Below are 19,028 nucleotides of genomic sequence, written 5' to 3' on the forward strand. Positions count from 1 at the left end.
TTTAAAATAATATTTTTTAAACCAAACTAAACCGAATTCATATGTGGCAAGCCATGTCAGTAATAGTCAAGCCACATCAGCAATGGTCAACAACTAAACCGAAATTATTTCCGGTTATGAATTAACCACATTGAAATATTTTGTGTAGGAAATTTAAAATTTTGATTAGTTTGTAATGTCTTAGGCTTGATTCAAACATTTGTGTATGAAAACAATGGAAGAGCTAAGTTCACGGTGGAATTGGCTGTTTACTACTTTTTTTTCCTATTCATGTTATGTTGATTTATGTTACTAGAACTCGGAATCACATTACAAAATTGAAAGGTTCAAACGGTTCTTGGGACAAAACAGATGGAGGGATCAAGAGTGAAGCCGACTAACTAATATAACTTTATAAGACTAGATTAATCTCGATCACATCCAAATGATCATCATAAGGAGGTTCTCCTGTATGTTACCATGCGGGTTTCAACAAACTTCGCCATCCTCGGATTGGAGATAAAAAAAAATCTCTCTTTGAAATAAACTTGAAAAAAATACAATGTCTAAACGGAATGAAAATTTATTGAGGAATATCGGTTCATGTCTATAACAAACCATCAAATTAAGCATATAACCATAAGAGAACTTAGGCTATGATATTTGTGTAATAATTGCCACATTACTTTTGTGATACACATTTTACCTTTTTGTTTCGTTTTACAAATATGTTTTCCCTTTCTACTTTTAATTCTTTTTAATTTCTGTTAGAACAATTATTGAACTTTGTATTTCACATAATAAAAACATAGATTTTTTCTAAATATAATACGTTTTGAAACTTTCAAAAAAAATATTTTATAAATTTTATACAATATTCTTTAAACACGACTTTAAATCTATAATAATCAGATTTTATTTCTAGAACGACACATTTGATATTCTATTTAGAAACATAGAATAGATCAATGATATACAATACTTGTGGTCTTCCGGCGCTACGCGCCGGGTTCGTATGTATTATTCTGAAATGATTTTATAATTTCATGGTTTTAGTAAAGAGATTATGTTTGAAGATGAAAATAAGTTGAAAGAGAATAATATTTTTTCTCATCTATTTGATAGTTCTTAGCGACTGTAGTGTATTACTTTGTTTTGAAGTCGATTAGTTCAAAGTGGAGTAGCATAGGTGGTTGTAACTGATCGATTCAACAAAAGTAGAATAAAAGCCGATAGTTGTAACAAAATTAATTTAGTTGAAATTTAAACATAAGGAAAATTTGATGTTCAAGAAGGAAAATATAAATAGTTGTGTTTGTTTTTGTGATTATCTTGTTTGAAAAAAGATAATAAATTGTTTTCTTGGGTCAAAGATAATAAATTGTTTCATCCTATTAAAGTAGTAACAATCTTCGCATACTTTGTATATGTCAAAGATGTGGCAATTTATCGGGGCTTCATTGTGGTAGTAATGAAGTTCTGTTCATATATTCTTCTTATTTGATTTTTGATGAAAAACTAATTCTGGAAAGTGGAACATATTAGGAAATGAGGGAAAACATTTTTATATTTTGTTAGAAAATTAATACGAAAATCGAAAACAGTATGTAAATGAAACTGAAAACTTGAACATAAGAAACCCACTTATAAATTGTAATAAAGCTGAATCATAGATGAATTTCCCTACATATGAGACAGCTTATGTTTGTACGAAGCCATTGATATAATGGAGCGGAAATGGAAAGTATGGCCGCAAGTAAGAGAGCATCGATAGGTTTCATTGTTGTAATTTATGAAGCATACCGTTCATGTATCGTTTTATTTTTCTGTAGTTGGAGGCCTATTAGTTCCCTCAAGATCGGTGACGGTAAGGTCGACATCAAGTCTTGCAATAGCGTTTTGGTTGTAGTCTGTGATGGTAATAGTAACTTGAAGATCATCAGTTATGTTTCTGTCTTCGGTTGTTTGTAAATTCATCATGTATTGGGTTGTCTCTTGAATAAGCAGGGTTGAATCGGGGTGTTCTATTTCATGGTAAATTAACATAAATTTCATGCCTTCAGTTTTTGGGTCATTAAAATTACCTTGTTTGTCGGTGATTGATGGTACCTAAAAATCAATGATAAATGGTTGTGTGTTGGGCCTGTGGATGTAGGTTTGGAGTATGTGTCGGGGAGTTGCTCCTGAAGATCTTGTTTGGTGTGAGAACTCATAAGAAAGAAGTGGTTTGTTATTCATTCTTCTTTTATTTGTGTGAGTTCAAAGTTGAAAACATGGTAAGGTTATATAGCTATGTCTTATATATGGTGAGTTTAAACTCTCAATTTTCTTGACTTCTTGTAACTTTTTTTTAAAGGACCATTTATTCAGAAGCGTTTTTTTTTTTTTTGAGTTAATGGTTTGTGATGAATTGACCGTTTGTTTACATTAGATTGTTAATTTTACCACGATTATCTATAATAAGTTATATTTAGTGTGGATTTGTAAGAGAGCGTCATAATATATGTTTTTATATTGACGTTGCACCTTATTAATAATATAACTATTATTTAAAATTGTTTCAAGATTCTTATGTTTTATTTATTTTATTTATTATTTTGTAACACTTTATGCTTTAATTAACCAAAAATATTTGTACTATTAATTATAAAGTTTTCTTAGGGTGCCTAGTTTTTAAACCATTCGAATCATATAATGAAGCTTCTGCTAATTTAACTTATATTGGGTTTTTTTTTCGTAGACGCTGGGTGATTTATATATTTTATTTTCATATACCTCGTTACGCAACGAAATGGGATGTTAGGAGCGGTATAATATAGTCCTTACTTGGGGATTAGGGACACGTGAGAAATATACAGGATGTGGCAAAGTATGTGATGCTAGCTGCACAATAGATTATGGCTAATATTATCTATTGTCTGCATTGTAATATGTTTGATAAGCCTTGCAAGTGCGGGTAAGCTTGAACGTAATAACGAAGGTGCATGAAATCGATACTTATTAAGCCAAGACATGAGGATATTTATTCTGAAAAGATTTGCATTAATAAAAGAAAAAACAACAACCACCGCGTTGAGTTTTTTTCAAAATTAAAAAAAGGGAAATAGATTTAAACGAACTTGAAAGATGCTTAAACATTGATTGATAAGGAGAAGAGGTGGTTGTTTAGGTTCTATATTGGACTCATTCCAAATGTGCTTTCTTCAGGCCATTCTCATCCTCTGCAAATTGTTCTTTCGCTGGTGCTGAACGTCATGGATGTGAACCATCAGATGTAAATGCTTGCTCTGCAACTTTGCCAGCGTTAACAACTCTGGCATCTAATCCTGGTGCCACAGCTTCAGGAAGCGCTGCTTTAGGGACATGTATACCTTCCTGTTATTAACGCAACAAAGAGTGAGATCATATATTAATTCTAATAATAAGAAAATTCACATTAGAAGAGGAGATCAACACTTACAACGAAGGCTGGCATAGGTGCAAACTCTCTTGTAGAAAAATATGCGGAAATTGTAAAGGTTCGATGGCTTGAAGTAAAATTGAAGTCGTTTCATTTGAGTTGGAAGGTGTAGGTATTCCCAACAATCTTAGCTAGTGATCGAGGCAGTTCAGTGTCAACCTGAGCATTAACACTCATTAACACCTATCCCCTGCAAACCGGTTGATAACATTATATATGACTCATTACACAAGTAATAATTGACTCTTATAGTTAGTGGTTGATTATTGTTCATACCACAATCTGTTCTGCCTCAGAAGCTAGAACGTGCATCAGTTTAGCTGTTGCAAGGGAAATATTATTTGTTTTGTGCTTTCAATACGTGGAAACACAACATTAACAATTTCTTACCTGACTTCAGCGAGAGAATTAGTTTCATTGCATGCGACACATGTGAAGGAAGATTCCTCTCAGATGAGTTTCTTTGAACACCCGGAACAGCCAATGTAACACCAACTCTCATCTAGATGAATCCCAGTCACTTTGGTCGCACAGAGAAATTTAATGACCTGCCAAGTTTAGGAAGAAAACAGAAATCTAAAGCATATTCTCAAAGGGTATTAAATTTTAAATATATCAGACTTCACCTGAGGAGCACAAGTGATAATGAATTGGTTAGCTCAAAAGTGGAAAGTGGTTCAATTTTTTGTGCGTGAACCACCTTTGATGAAGACGCTGACTCGTATGTCTCACCACCTGGCAATCTGTAAGGAAATGAGCATCGAAAGACAGATAAAGAAAGAGGAAACCTAAACGATCAATTCATCTAACATAGACCAAGTTCTGTTTCTATAATCAGAATAAGAGGACTTGCTTGTCAAATTGGCAAGGAGAGTGTATGAGATCGCCATCGTCGGTATTGGTTGTTAGAGTAAACTATTCTTCTGGATCTCGTTTGACCTGGGCTGCCCATAGTTGGAAGATGTGATATTTATAGTTGAATCTTCATCCGGTTATTGTAGTATGCGAAGAGGTCTATTGAATGCTTCCTAGTGGGATAATGACGCAAAAGATCGGAGTTAAGCACCTCTTAATGGAAGCTTGAGACGTTACAGGGAGATGTTTGTCGATTTAGTTTCTGTATATTTTGGCTGCTATACGAATGTCGAAGGCCTGAAGAGGAAGAGGAAACCTAAAACTTTATGGGCTTGACATTTGTTTTCAAAAGCCCACTCGCAAATCTATTACAAAAGCAAGTTTATTGAGATAGAAGTCCAGTCCAAGAAAAAACAAACAGGGGATCGGATTTTGTTTGCCTATTCCCCGTGTCATAAAACGCTCATACTTCCTTGATGACGTAGACGCAGGAGGAGAGAGGCAATCCAGCTTTATTAGTATAGATAGATAGATGATCTATTTTCTTCTCTTTCTTTCTTTCTTTCTCCTTCCATTTTTCTTCTTTTTACATTTAATATAACAATTTTTTTTATGTCCTCCTTCTTTTCTTCTTCGCCTTCTCCCCCCCCCCCTTTCTTCTCCTTTTCTTTTTGTTGTGATTTGATTGTTCTGTACTATCTATTTATTATAACATAATATTACACAATGCATTCACAAATAGTCATGCACGGAGAAAAAAAATATTGGTTTATTTTCATGCCAAATTATCATATTTATTAATGCTTGACTATGTTTTTAATTTTCTTCCACAATTATTATCCTACAAATTCACCCAAATTTATTCTACCAAAGATTAAAAAAAAAAAACACTGAAAATTAAACTACAAGTATGATTACAATTTTTTTCTAGGCTTAAACCAAACTATTATTTGCCTCATCGCCGTAAAATGCAGTTCACATAAAAAAGTTGCCGTAGGGAGACATAAACAAAGAAACGTTGAAATTAATTTAATTTTAAAAAGTATGATTGAATATAAACTGCATGCATGGCTGCGGAAATTGTCAAAGCCTATACAGTCTTTACAGTTTAACGTCTCATATACTGTTTCTCTTGTCAACTATACTGTTTACATCTGTCTAAATCACATTGTCAAGTTTTATCCGTTTTATCTACAACTCTCATGACAACGATGGCATTCTCGAGTTCATGGTTTTCTTTTTACTAATTCGAGCCCGTTCAAAGTGGTTGAGTCTCAATTGACTTCATGATTTTTAATGCAGTGAGATCATAAATTGTTTTTTTTAGATCATAAATTGTATTCCTAAGAAAATCTTTTTAGAAGAAGTATGTTGATCTGTGATATATTTTGAGAGCCTTAGTTTTTTGGTATCTTTCTCTTCTCTTTTTTCTCTAAAGATATCTTTCTCTTCTCAAAGCCCAATTGGCAACATGATTATTCAAACTGATCCCGAGTGCACGTCTTCTTCTTGAGCAGGGAGCTCTAGTTATGCCATGTTATTCTAATCTCTTTACGTATTTTTTTTTTTGAAACTATCTCTTTACGTATTTTATTAGAGTGATATGGTCAAAATCGATGACATCTTCCACCAACACCAATCCAATATAACAACGTCTATCTTCATGGTTTCTTACGCCTTGATTTTTGATAAAGCATATGCCGTCTTCATTTTTGATAAAATGTTCTGTAACATGTCTAATCCAATAAACCAGACTATTTTTAATTATTTTTGGTCTATTTTAAACTAATAACAAAGAAAAGTATATAAAAAAATTACCAAAATTTTACAATGGTAATTTTTTAAACTCAATTTCCTCTCCATTTTCTATTCTATGTATTTTTTTTTCTTTTAAAAGTTTTCTATTATATATAAATAGCTTCATCTCTTCTTCCTTTTTCTTCAGTAAATCAAAGTAATGCTTTAACTGAAAATAGTTATCGTTGAATTATTGGACGATGACAAATACAAAGTGTTACATATGGATGTGTCTTAAATCTTAGTACACTAATAAAAACACATCATTAGTTGGGCTGAATGTGGATGTCGTATGTTCAAATTAGAAGATAAATTCACTATCAAGATTGATATCTGGAGGTGTGAGGGCCGACGGCTCCAACCGTATGGTATGTCCCTTAGAATTAGCAAAATTATTATTTCTAAGGATAAATATGTATTCCAAAAGGAAAAAAATATCAGATTTTAAAATTATTATAAATATGGATCTAAAAAATTGTAGAATTATTTATTATAAACAGATATTTATCTCAATACATTTTGCTTGCTTTGTTTTTTTAAGTTTTGATTCGCGTTTGTTCACGACACAAAGATACAGAGTGTCAAGCAGCGACGCCGAAGGACACTGGCTGCCAAGGAGAAATTAAATTAAATTTGACCAAAACATAAGGGAAAATAGAGAAGCTAGTGGGAAGAGAGAAAGTCTTTACTTGATATTTTGATTCCAGCATGTGATGCCTTATGTCTCCGCTCTCTCAAACACCATATTTTAATTGCTTCTTAGTGACTTCATCCCCGAAACGTCATTAGGTTCGTAAAGTTTAATCTACTTTACTTCTATCTATATTATTAAAAGAGAAGTACCCACTTGAAAATATTCTTATTTCATTAATTAAACTTCCTTATTTTTGTTTGTCTTTTTCAGTTGCATTTATGAAATATCCTAAAACGAATAAAACTGTCTAATTTATTACTTGTCTTTTCAGCTACATTAATGAAATATGCTTAGATAAATTTAAACTTCCTATTTTATTGTTTGTCTTTTTCAGTTACCTTAATGAAATATCCTTAAATAAATTTGGACATAATGTCATTTAATCAACCAAAAAAACTCATGAATTATCCTTACGTGCATAATTTTAATAATGAAGATTTTTAAAAATGTGCATCATTAAAATGTTACCTAAAACATGCAACACTAATATATAACATGCATCAATAAAACTAGAATTTGACTCACACAATTTTACGGATATTATTTTCAGTTGATTAAATTTAAAAATAATTATTTATTCAAAAAATATTGAAGAATGGCTATGTTTTTAAAAATTATATGGTATTATTTGCTCATAACTCATTTGTCATTTCATAAATTGTTAAATAAAATTTTAGCATAATATAACTCAGTTGTCATTTGCTAAATTTATGGTTTTTATTTATATTTTTTATTATTTAATTATAATATTTTCATTGTATATTTGAAAGATAAATGAATTTTCTTTCAAACAATATTTTTGTAAATGTATTTTTTAAAAAATAATCAATTAAAATTGTCATTATCATTGAATATCATTATTTTTGACATAATTTGAGTTTTTCGTTTACATCAAAACTTATCATATTTTAGGATAATTTTAATTTAAAATGTAATTTTCATATTTTTCAACCAAATTCTAAAAATATTTTTTAAATATTTTGTTATAAATCGATACGTCCTGCAATTTGTACTTGAATTGATTCAATTCGAAACTCTTATATGTCCAAGGTTCAATATTGAAATAATTTTAGAGGTTTTCCCTGACTTTGCCCGTGTCAACAAACAATTTTGTTAAAAAAAAATATTGAGTTGCATTTCAAATAAAAAGGTAAAGATATTAAAAATATTCTAATTAAAATATGTAAAATTTAATATAGTTTTAAGGAAATAGTCAAAATAAAAAAAATTAAACATAAAATAATCATGGATTTTGTTAACTGGGCGGATCATTATTTATATGATATCGTACACGAAAAAAAAATTTCTGTTTTTAAAATTATCTAATTAACTATATACTCATTATTTTATATTTTTTATATGATATCACACATTCGTAAAAAAATAGATAGTTTAAGATGCAAAAAAAAAATATTTACTTAATGAATATAATATAAACGAATATTACAAATACATTATTTAATAAAATAAATAATTAAAAACTGAAAATTCATATCCGCTAGTACTAGATTAAGACTGATGAACATTATATATAAATTATTTTTGCCTATTATATATTCTTTTACATATTATAAAATAATAAAAAATAGTAACTATTACGTATATTATCAAATTGATGTAAAAACATAAATAAATTTTATTAATCTAAGCAGACACTTTTTATTTTATATGGTCTATAATTAAATTTAAATGATATTAGCATAGATATATATTATTTTCTTAATATTGATATTTATTAAATATTTTTTCTACTCATATTGTTTTTTTTATCATTTGTATCTTTTTATAACAAAAACTTTGAATAACTGATAACAAAAAATTTCAGTATGTGATGTTTAATAGTTTTTTTAATTTATAATTTTAAAAAAATTCTCTGCAAAGTTTAAAATTTAACTATAAGTTGTCAATATTTGTTCAAATATTTTATAAAAAAAATTGTTCAAACAAAATTTCAGAATTAAAATATTTGATGTATTTTATATGGTATATAGTTAATTTAAACGATATTAAATATACATACATATATATAACTATTTAATTTTAATATTTATTAATAGAATCTTCTTACTTATATGATTTTGTAATTATTTGTATCTTTTCATAATAAAAAATTTAAACCATGGTTCACGAAAATTTAAATGTGAGACTTTTAACAGTTTTAGAAATTTATAGTCGTTTTAGAAATTTAAAATATAACATATACGGAAAAATCTAAATTTATATTATATGGTTAATATGGTTGTTAATTTATTTTAATTAGTTAAAATTGAAAAAATGATAGAGAATACATTAATTTTTATCAAATATTTATTATTCAAAATTATTAATGGTCATATATACTTTAGCCATATTAGGCAATTCCATAATTTTTATTTATAGAAAGAATGAAGAACATTAATAATTAATTTATGGTTTGTTTAATAAAAAACTTATTAAATTCAACAGGTGATTTTTTTTTCCATGAAAAAAAATATTGTTAAGATTTTGAATTTATGATTTTAGGATATGTATTAGATAATTCAACATTCATAAAAATATTTTTTCTCATGGAAAAAAAAAACTGTTCCGTAACATTTGAATAAAAGACTTTCTAAAAAAAACATTTAAATAAAAGACCAAAGTCAGATATTAAAACATTTGTGATGCGTTCAGACAAAAAAAACATATGTGATGCATTTCCATTTACTTAATCTATACCCAGTTGCCAATTAGCTAATTTATCTCGGATTCTTCTATCATTTACTTATGATTTTCTTTTATAACTACTTAAATGATGCTTAATGTTTCGACTTTCCGAAACGTCATTAGGAACATATATATATATATATATATATATATATATATATATATATATATATATATATATATATATTAAAAAATGAGTTTTTTCTCTTCTACGTGGCAATGGGGTTTGAAGACATGTGTCCCCATGTATTTTTGCTTTTACATTTTAAGTCATTCTTCTTTTACACTATTGCAATTTAGCTTAGTACTCTCTAATTGTGCACTATTATTTTTCTCACACTAATCATTATTATTTGAAGTTTTATAATATATTTTATTAGTCAATAAAATTACAGATGAATAAAGAAAAATTTAAAATAGATTTTAAATATTTTATTTATTCACAACTAAAAATAACATAAATTTTTACTATTTTATTATTTTTTACTATTTTCTATTATTTTATTTACAAATTATAATTTATTTTACTATTAAAAATCATAAAATAACCAAACTAAAAAAATACTAGAGTAAAACACGTAATCTAAACTCAAATCTCCACAATCACAAAGAAAAAATAGAATACTATAGTAACACTTACTCAATAAAGGTTTGAAACACAAATGAACGCGATCAATCACCAAAAAAGGATCACAGAAAGAATAATCACCGGACCAAAGTCACCACAAGCAGGAAAACACATGCATAATGCACAACCACCAGCTAAAAAGTATGAAGCACCTCACAAACAAAACAACCACATACAAGGAGCCCATGCCAATGAAAAACCACAAAGCTCTAAATAGAAGAGACCAAAGCACCAAGAGACTAACTCCACACACCTATAACAAAGGAAGCATGAGAAGAAGAAAAGCAACATAAGAAAAGGAAAATGGAAGCCAACCACAGAGAAATCAGAGCTCAAGTTTGAGACAAGAAATAATCTTCCAAGTCCACAAAAGATACACGAAGGAAAACACTATTCAAACCTTGAGTGGCATACATGTGAAATGGAGAGCCACCAGAGACGCAACCAGCGATGAAAAGTGCAACGAGATGAGAGAACAAAGAAAGAAAAAGAGACTACACAAAATTAGCAAACTGTGGAATCATCCTCGAGCTATGAAGAGAACATAAAAATCAGATCACCAAAAACCAGATCTTGAAAACCAAGACTAGCAGAGACTATCAACGGCAAGGCAAGCCAACTACGAGGAAGACAACTAAACTCTAACCCAACCTAAGGAGATGTAGTTCCTAACATTAGCCAAATCTAAGGAAGAAGAGGAAAAATATTGACCAGAACATCGTACAACATCATGAGAAACAACCGCACAACTGGAAACTCATAAACCTGATCTACAACAATTATCAGATAATTTCACAGGAAAAGAAGAAGGGGAAAAACAAGAGCAACAAAGGTGAGCATTTTCCGGTGATGGTAAGAAACACCGCATACCAGAAATGTAAATAAAATACATAGATGGTGACGGCTCAAGTCAAAATATGCAGAGACGAAAAAAAACATCTTAGAAGAATAACGTGCAATGTTGTTAAAAAAGAATAATGTTCAAAAATGTGAAAATATGAAATACAATTTTGACGCTGAAAGCGTTAATGTTAGAATCAACAAATGCTTGAATTCAAAGTTATTGAAATTCAATATACTTTACATTAGAAGCTCAATTCACCACTAACAAATACTTTTATACACACAACAACACATTATTGAAAAGACGAACACATAATATATTAGCCAATAATCTAATACTACATAACACAATAAAATATTAAATCATGCACTTCACAAATAAATACCGATCACATAATTACATCATCTAAAAACATCATATTTAACTATAATAAAATAATATTCCGCGTAAAGCGCGGACACCCCTAGTGTTTGATATACTTTGCTTCTACAAATGTTGTGTGGCCTCTCTATTGCTACTCACATGCAAACAAAAATGGGAAAAGCTCTTGCAACTGGTGGAATCTAACACGTAATTTGTTAGATACGAAAACTTGTGTATTCAATATATAACCATAAAACTAATTATCTACGTACAAATTGAATGCTGCATTTATATAAATATAATTAAGTATTATTGTAAAAGGCAAATGCTTTTTATGTCTTAAGTACATTTAAGTTTTCTTAATTTACATATTACCATATTAATTATTTGAAAATATAAATGCAGTAGCAAATAGATTCCTTTAAAAAAAAAACTAGTAGCAAATAGATTCTTGATATATGTGAATATGCAAAATTATCAGAAGTTGTTACTAGAGGTCGTTAACTCAATGAGAAATGATCTTGACAATTGTATCAGAGATCTCTAGTTTGATTGATCGCAGAGACAAAACTAATATTACATGTCGTTGTGATTTTTTCGTTTGGAGGAATACAAACATCGATCATGAACCTCCTTATATAATAAAAATATATAAGAAAATAAAAGATCTTTTTGATCAAAAAAGGTATAGTAAATAGAAATGAAGAGAGTATAATACACCAAAAATAAACTATTGGAAACAAAAACTGGAAACAAAATATAGCTATAGAAATCAAAGTCAACCATTTCAATGCGCATGTGCCCCAATTTAATAATGTAAGAAATTTATAATAGTAGACATCAATCAGAGTAAGACTCGATCTAGTCATTAATATCTACAATCGAATTAATAGAAAATACTCCACGGCTGTTCACACCCAAACCAACCAAACTAATAGAAGAGACTCAACACTTGCTCACACCCAAATCAGAGAAAAAAACATTCAACATTTAGCATCACATATGAAAAACATGAAGAATATGTGAGACAGTTAATAGGTAAGTTTAAATATATCATTGGTTAAAAGCAATGTTCAAGAAATTATTAGGCTGTAGCTAGAAGAGTACTACCGACTATGTGAATTATTCGGACCTAGGCAAAACCTAGACGTTAAAAAATTATTGATTTATTATATATATATATATATATTACATTTATATGAGATATTTTAGTTTTGAGTTTAGTTATAAAGTTATTGTGATGAATTATCAAAATTAGATAAACAAAACAAAGAAAATTAAAAAAAAAATTGTGGATTTATATTAACATTATTTCTTAATTTAACATATTTAGATCGATTAAAACCAATTTTAACCGACTTAAATCATATAAATCAATATAAATTGGATTTTGAGAAAATCGTTTTGGATGAGACTAAGTTGGCCCTTCCGAGACCGGTTTTTATAACCTTGGTTAAAAAGTGATGATGCAATCAATAATTTTGAAAAATTAATATTTACATAAGAGAAGTAACTTACTACAGGATGAAAATTCGTAGGTCTATGATTTGGTTGAACGGTAAAAACCAAAAGATTGAAATATTTGCTTTGCATTTGCCATGGAAGTAAGCAAAACATTTTTTGGTTATTTTGGGATGACTTTACATTCTATGTATATAAGAATCACATGACAGCTTGATATATTTCTTCATGCTCTTTAAACACATAATTTACTAGGGCGCAATAAACATTTTATATATAAATTATCCCCTAAACTATATTTGCGAAGTGATTTTGCCACATGTCCTATCAACAATCATTTTTACAAAAAAAAATGATGACATGGCTAACAAGATTGATGACATGACTTATAATTAATATGTCATGGACAATCACATTTATTACTGACATATATTTTTGGTACACTTTAAAGAATATGACAATAACTAATACATTACATTTAATGTTGATTTATATTTTTGTTAAACTTCTTAAAATATGGTAATAATTCATAAATCATCACTAAAATAAATATATTGAAATATGCGTTATAAATTCTGAAATACATTATTTAATTACATTTTTATAATTATAAATTTTTTTATTACTAATATTTCAAAATTTTCTACATCTTTTTAAAAAAAATAATAAATTGTTAATCGTAATTTCATTAGTTTCTTTTAGATATCTAAAATTTTATAAATATTGTTTAGTTATAATTTTTAATAACTATACAATTTTTATATGATTTTTAGTAATTTTATACAAGTTGATTTAATACATTTAACCAAAATAAATAGATAAAAAATTTATCTAAGATTCGAATTTTAAATATGTACATATATATTATTAAATGTAATTTAAAATAAACAAAATTATTTTTTTTCTTAATTTTATGCTTAAATAATCAACTTTATATTAATTATTAGTCAAAAATAATAAAATATATAATATTAATAAATTTCATTTTAAATATAATTTAACTTTTAAAAAATTTATCACTGCACATGGTGCAGGAAAACACATAGCATTTCTGTATTATTACCTATTTTATTTTTTATGAATAGTATAAAATAATAATATATATTGAATAATTGGAAAATCAGTAACTATTAAGTATATAATTAAATTGGCGCGCACATATAAATCAAATAATCATTCTTATTTATTTACGATCATTTTATAGTAATTAAATAAAAATGATCATTTTTTCTATTATATATGATATATAATTAAATTTAAATGATATTAACATAGATATATAGTATATTTTCAATATGACCATTTATTAAATGAGGTCCTACTCATATGGTTTTATGATTATTTGCATTTTTTTATAACAAAATTGTAACAACTGATAAACTATATTAAGTTCTCAATATATTTTCAATGCAAATATAAAAATATGAGTATTATTTTTATATGGTATGTAGTTTGATTTAAACGATATAAACTATATATATTTATATAAACACCTATTAAATAAGAGAAAATTTTCCAAAAATATCACATTTATAATACCACTTCTTATGTTTATTTTAACCACGTTTACCCTTATTTTTAAAGAGGAAAAAAGACAATTATGACATTAAGGTTAACTAATCTAGATTTAGGTTTTAGAATTGAGAGGTGAGGTAGATTTTTAGGAATGTGAAATTTAGGATTCTAATAAATATATAAATAAATACTTAAAAATTAAAAAAATAATAATAATTTTAAAAAAAAAATTGAATTTCAAAAGGAAAATTTCGGAAAATTTTTTTTCAAAAAACCAAATTATAAAAAAAATTGAATTTGAAAAAGTATAATATGAAGACATAAAAAAAAAATTTTATTTTTTTTATTTATTTAAATAATTATTTATTATATATATATATAGAGCAAGAGTATAAGAGTTTTTTTAATGAAAAATTTATTTTTGAAAATATCTCTTTAGTGGTGGTAAACATGAATAATGGTACCAATAATATGGTAAACATGAAAATTATCCTAAATAAGATTTCTTACTCATATAGTTTTATAATCATTTGTATTTTATTATAGTAAAAAAATTAAACCATTAATCACAAATGTTTATGTGAGACTTTTAACTGTTTTAATATTTTATACTCGTTTTAACAAATTCAAAATACAACATATATGAAACAATCTAAATTTTATTATATGGTTTATGGTTAATGTAACTGTGTAATTTATTTTAATAATAAAGAATTAAATAAAAATGATAGAGGATATACAAATTGTTAGCAAATCTTTATTATTCAAAATCATTAATTTCCATATATATTATAATCACATTAGGTAATTTTGTACATGTTATTTAAAGAAAGGATGAAGAATAACTTTTTTACATTAATAATTAATTTTATGGTTAGATTAATGAAAACTATAGTGTATATTTAGATGTACCAACTTATTTTTTCTAAAGATTGTAAAAATCATTTTTGTGATAACATGTGTCATGCCTCAAATGTTGTAATGCTTATCTTTTAGTATATATATAAGGGATGTTATGACATAGGCTTTATGGTTTGTTAAGACGACTTCCAAAATTCAACATTCATTAAAATATATGTTATGAAAAAAAAATCGCATGTCCAGTAACATTTGAATGAAATATATAAAAAACAAAATATTTTTCATTTTTATTTAATTAATTTATATCCAGTTGCCATTTCTCCAACTTTCTTACATGTATTTAACACATTTTTATTTTAAACGATGCGTATTGTTTCCACTCTCCGAAACGTCATTAGCTACATAAGTTAGATATACTTATATGTATGTTATGAAGCATCAATGGTCATTCCTACTCATAGCCAAACAAAAGATGGATAAAAGATGGAGTCTTGAAGGTATGACTGCTCTTGTAACCGGTGGAGCCAGCGGAATCGGGTTTGCCTTTCTATTATATTGCTACATCATATTTCTTACCCATTGTTCTGACTTTTAATCAAGATATATAATTTTATTTTATTTTGTGAAATGTCATAGGCATGCCATAGTAGAGGAGCTAGCCAGTTTTGGAGCTAGAATCCATGTGTGCGACATATCTGAAACACTGCTCAATCAGAGTTTAAGCGAATGGGAAAAGAAAGGGTTTCAAGTGAGTGGCTCAACATGTGATGTATCCTCTCGTCCCGAGAGAGAAATACTTATGCAAATCATCTCAGGGATATTTGATGGCAAGCTGAATATACTTGTAAGAAACTAAGTATATTCTCATAGGAAAAATTCTACTAAGTTGTGAAATATTAGTAAGATTTATGTTAACTCTTTTTGTTCAATATAGGTGAACAACGTTGGCGTGGTTCACACTAAGCCAACAACTGAATATGAGGCAGATGATTTCTCGTTCCATATATCAACAAACTTAGAATCTGCTTATCATCTTAGCCAGCTTTCACATCCTCTCCTGAAGGCTTCTGGAATTGGAAGCATTGTCATGATTTCCTCTGTTGGAGGGGTTGTATCAATGTGCTGTGGATCTATCTATAGTCTAGCGAAAGGTACACATATTAACTGCTAATCAGTTGAGAAATTTTCAGTTATACTAGACGCAGTATTATTGTGACTTTATATATGTTTCGTTACGAAAATACGAACTTGATTCTTACGTGTATTGTGTTTCAAAAAAAAAAAAAAAGATTCTTACGTGTATAATTCCCAAATGATGTTTGGTAAAAATGAGTTTTATTTTTAGTTAACGTTAATAAGTTGTTTTAAAGTGTTACGTCAGAATTTATAGTTGGAATAGTTAAGATTGGCGCATGTATTTTATATTATTATAGATCTTATAATTTATATATTATCATAGCTCTTATAATTTATATTATATTATCATCAAATATATTTGATCTCAGGGTTTTCATTCATATATATTCAATAACATTCATATATGTAATAGATACACGATCAGAATTCGTTTAAAGCTACTTAATTTCTCCAAAAATTACTTCCAACGACCAGTTGATGTGATCACATATTTATGTAAAACCTTGTTGTGTAATGTTAGGTATAAATATACGCTAGTTTATTATTTTCTTTGTGTGTGTATGTGCAGGAGCTTTGAATCAACTAGCAAAAAATTTGGCGTGTGAATGGGCAAGAGATGGCATAAGAACCAACTCTGTTGCTCCTAATTTTGTCAACAAAACTACTATGGCTAAACCTGTAATCAAATACAACCTTTAGTTTACTTTAAGTTTTCAATTAACGACATGCACTTCTCATTCTTGCGTCTTAAAATCTTATGAATAAACAGTTTTTCAAAGACACCGGTTACGAGAAGAGTTAGTTAAACAGAACTCCACTTGGTCGGGCTGGAGAGCCAAACGAGGTTGCATCACTTGTGGCTTTCCTGTGTCTACCTGCAGCTTCATATATTACTGGTCAGACCATTTGTGTTGATGGAGGTCTCACTGTCAATGGTTTCTCCTATCAGCCAAACGCATGAGCTGGGACTTGTGTGTGTTGGTGATGCAGTACAAGTATATTTCAAATTGGTGTTGGGTTTTGCTTAAGCCTTCCCTTTCTATCATTAATAAAAACCAAAAATAAGAAAATCTAGAATTCCATTACTGTTGACACTCTTTGAGAATTCAATAGATTTGTGATGGTTGGTTAACCGTCTCCTCTAAAATCAATGTTATCAATATCTTCCCTCTATTATTTGGTGTTTTGAAGTTTTTGTTTATTAATCAAGAAATTCTGGACCCAAAAACGTATACGTATTCCTTCCTTCTTGGGTCGGAATGGGCATTTCAAGATCCCTCTCAAGTATTTTCCTCTCAAGATCCCTCTCAAGTATTTTCCTCTCAAGATCCCTATGACCTGACTTTTTACTCTTTTGGAAGGGTATTTTCCATGTTATTTAGGTGTTGCTACCACGCAGGTCAATATTTTTATAATATATTTCCACTGAATATTCTATAAGAAAAATACAGAATAATTATTCGTGATCTAATCTAATCCATTTATGATGATGAATTGAACACACTGGAAGATCTATTGAAGATAAAATAGAACATATGTTGGATATGGTTCTTGTGCGGTTTTCTGACATTTTAACCTTATGAATATTCATAATGAAAAATATTTATGAATTTTGTTATGTATTACTATTATTGGATACAACTGAATAACTGATATATATGCATAGAACGTAATTAAAGACATAGCCTATTGGTTGTTCAAGGGTTCAAACCATCCTTGATATGAAATGCTATTTTTAAATTGGGACTTTCAAAAGCTGATTTCGGGACTGTGGGAGAACTTCTATGGTAATAAAAAATAAAACAATCATATCAATCTAATTAGGATGAACTCGAGAGCCATAATTCTATAGTACCACTCATCTCTAGCTCTTAACTGTATGATTTGCTTGTACTTGTTACTTTGTTAGTTATTTTCTCAAATTATATGACCATTAGTCATACCCGTATATTAGCTTTTAGCATTTTAATTTGAAGAAACCTTTATAAAAATATTAAGGAGTTAAATGCAAGACGAAAACTATATTTCTGATTTGCATGATGGATCTTGGACAGTCTTTTCTCTTTTCAGTAGATGCGGCTGAGATTGGATGGACAGTAGGGGGAGCATTCAACTTTTGGGGACAAAGAATTTCATTCGACGCGAATCAGCTTTGCACTCGGAGGTAGAAGCACTGCGGTGGGTAATTGAGAATATGCTTCAACATTCAACATGCCAGACTTTTGGGACAGACTGTAAGGAGCTGATTGCAATGATAAAGGAACCTCATGCTTGGCCAAGCTTTGCGACGGAATTGGAGAGGATAGAGACGCTACTGATATGCTTCCCAGATTTCAACATCATTCATGTTCCACGAGCGCGTAATCAGATTTCAGATTTTTAAGCTAAAACTGCTAGATCTTTCCATAGGAAGTTACTTTTTATTGGTTGTTCTATCCCGGTCTAGTTACCCAGACTACCTCAAGTTTAAGTAATAGAATGGTCGTTTGACGTCAAAAAAAAAACTATATTTCTGATTTGAATCAGTGGATATATATAAATGAAAAATTCTAAACATTCACACCAATAGCTATATAACAGAACAGAGAAGATGGAATTTTAAAGGCATGTCCAGGGGCAGACCCAAAGCATGAGAGTGTGTGGCATGTGCCCCACCCTAATTTTTGCTTTTCATTAATAATTAGTGTTAAGTTTATTCAAGTACATTTACACTAAAAAATTTGAGTTATAAGCAAATGGTTATCTACTT

The 19,028-nt window shown here is 28.5% G+C and overlaps 1 protein-coding gene and 1 long non-coding RNA gene across 2 annotated transcripts; one reads left to right on the forward strand and one right to left on the reverse strand.

Annotated features, from left to right (window-relative positions):
• Window positions 1–2,960: 2,960 nt before the first annotated feature.
• On the reverse strand, window positions 2,961–4,644 carry LOC106446961. Its single transcript, XR_001288890.3, has 5 exons — window positions 4,066–4,644; window positions 3,830–3,987; window positions 3,716–3,759; window positions 3,440–3,629; window positions 2,961–3,354 (listed from the first exon to the last, which is right to left on the reverse strand). It is a non-coding gene; the product is annotated as an uncharacterized LOC106446961 (long non-coding RNA).
• Window positions 4,645–15,534: 10,890 nt separating this feature from the next.
• Window positions 15,535–17,422, forward strand: LOC106446960 (tropinone reductase homolog At2g30670-like). The gene is made up of 5 exons (XM_048753925.1): window positions 15,535–15,679; window positions 15,779–15,986; window positions 16,077–16,293; window positions 16,848–16,957; window positions 17,049–17,422. Exons 1-5 carry the CDS (start codon window positions 15,564–15,566, stop codon window positions 17,079–17,081), a joined length of 684 nt encoding a protein of 227 aa, XP_048609882.1. The 5' UTR covers window positions 15,535–15,563; the 3' UTR covers window positions 17,082–17,422.
• Window positions 17,423–19,028: the final 1,606 nt, after the last annotated feature.

This window comes from Brassica napus, chromosome C4, assembly GCF_020379485.1.
Source record: "Brassica napus cultivar Da-Ae chromosome C4, Da-Ae, whole genome shotgun sequence".
NCBI classification, from domain to species: Eukaryota; Viridiplantae; Streptophyta; class Magnoliopsida; order Brassicales; family Brassicaceae; genus Brassica; species Brassica napus.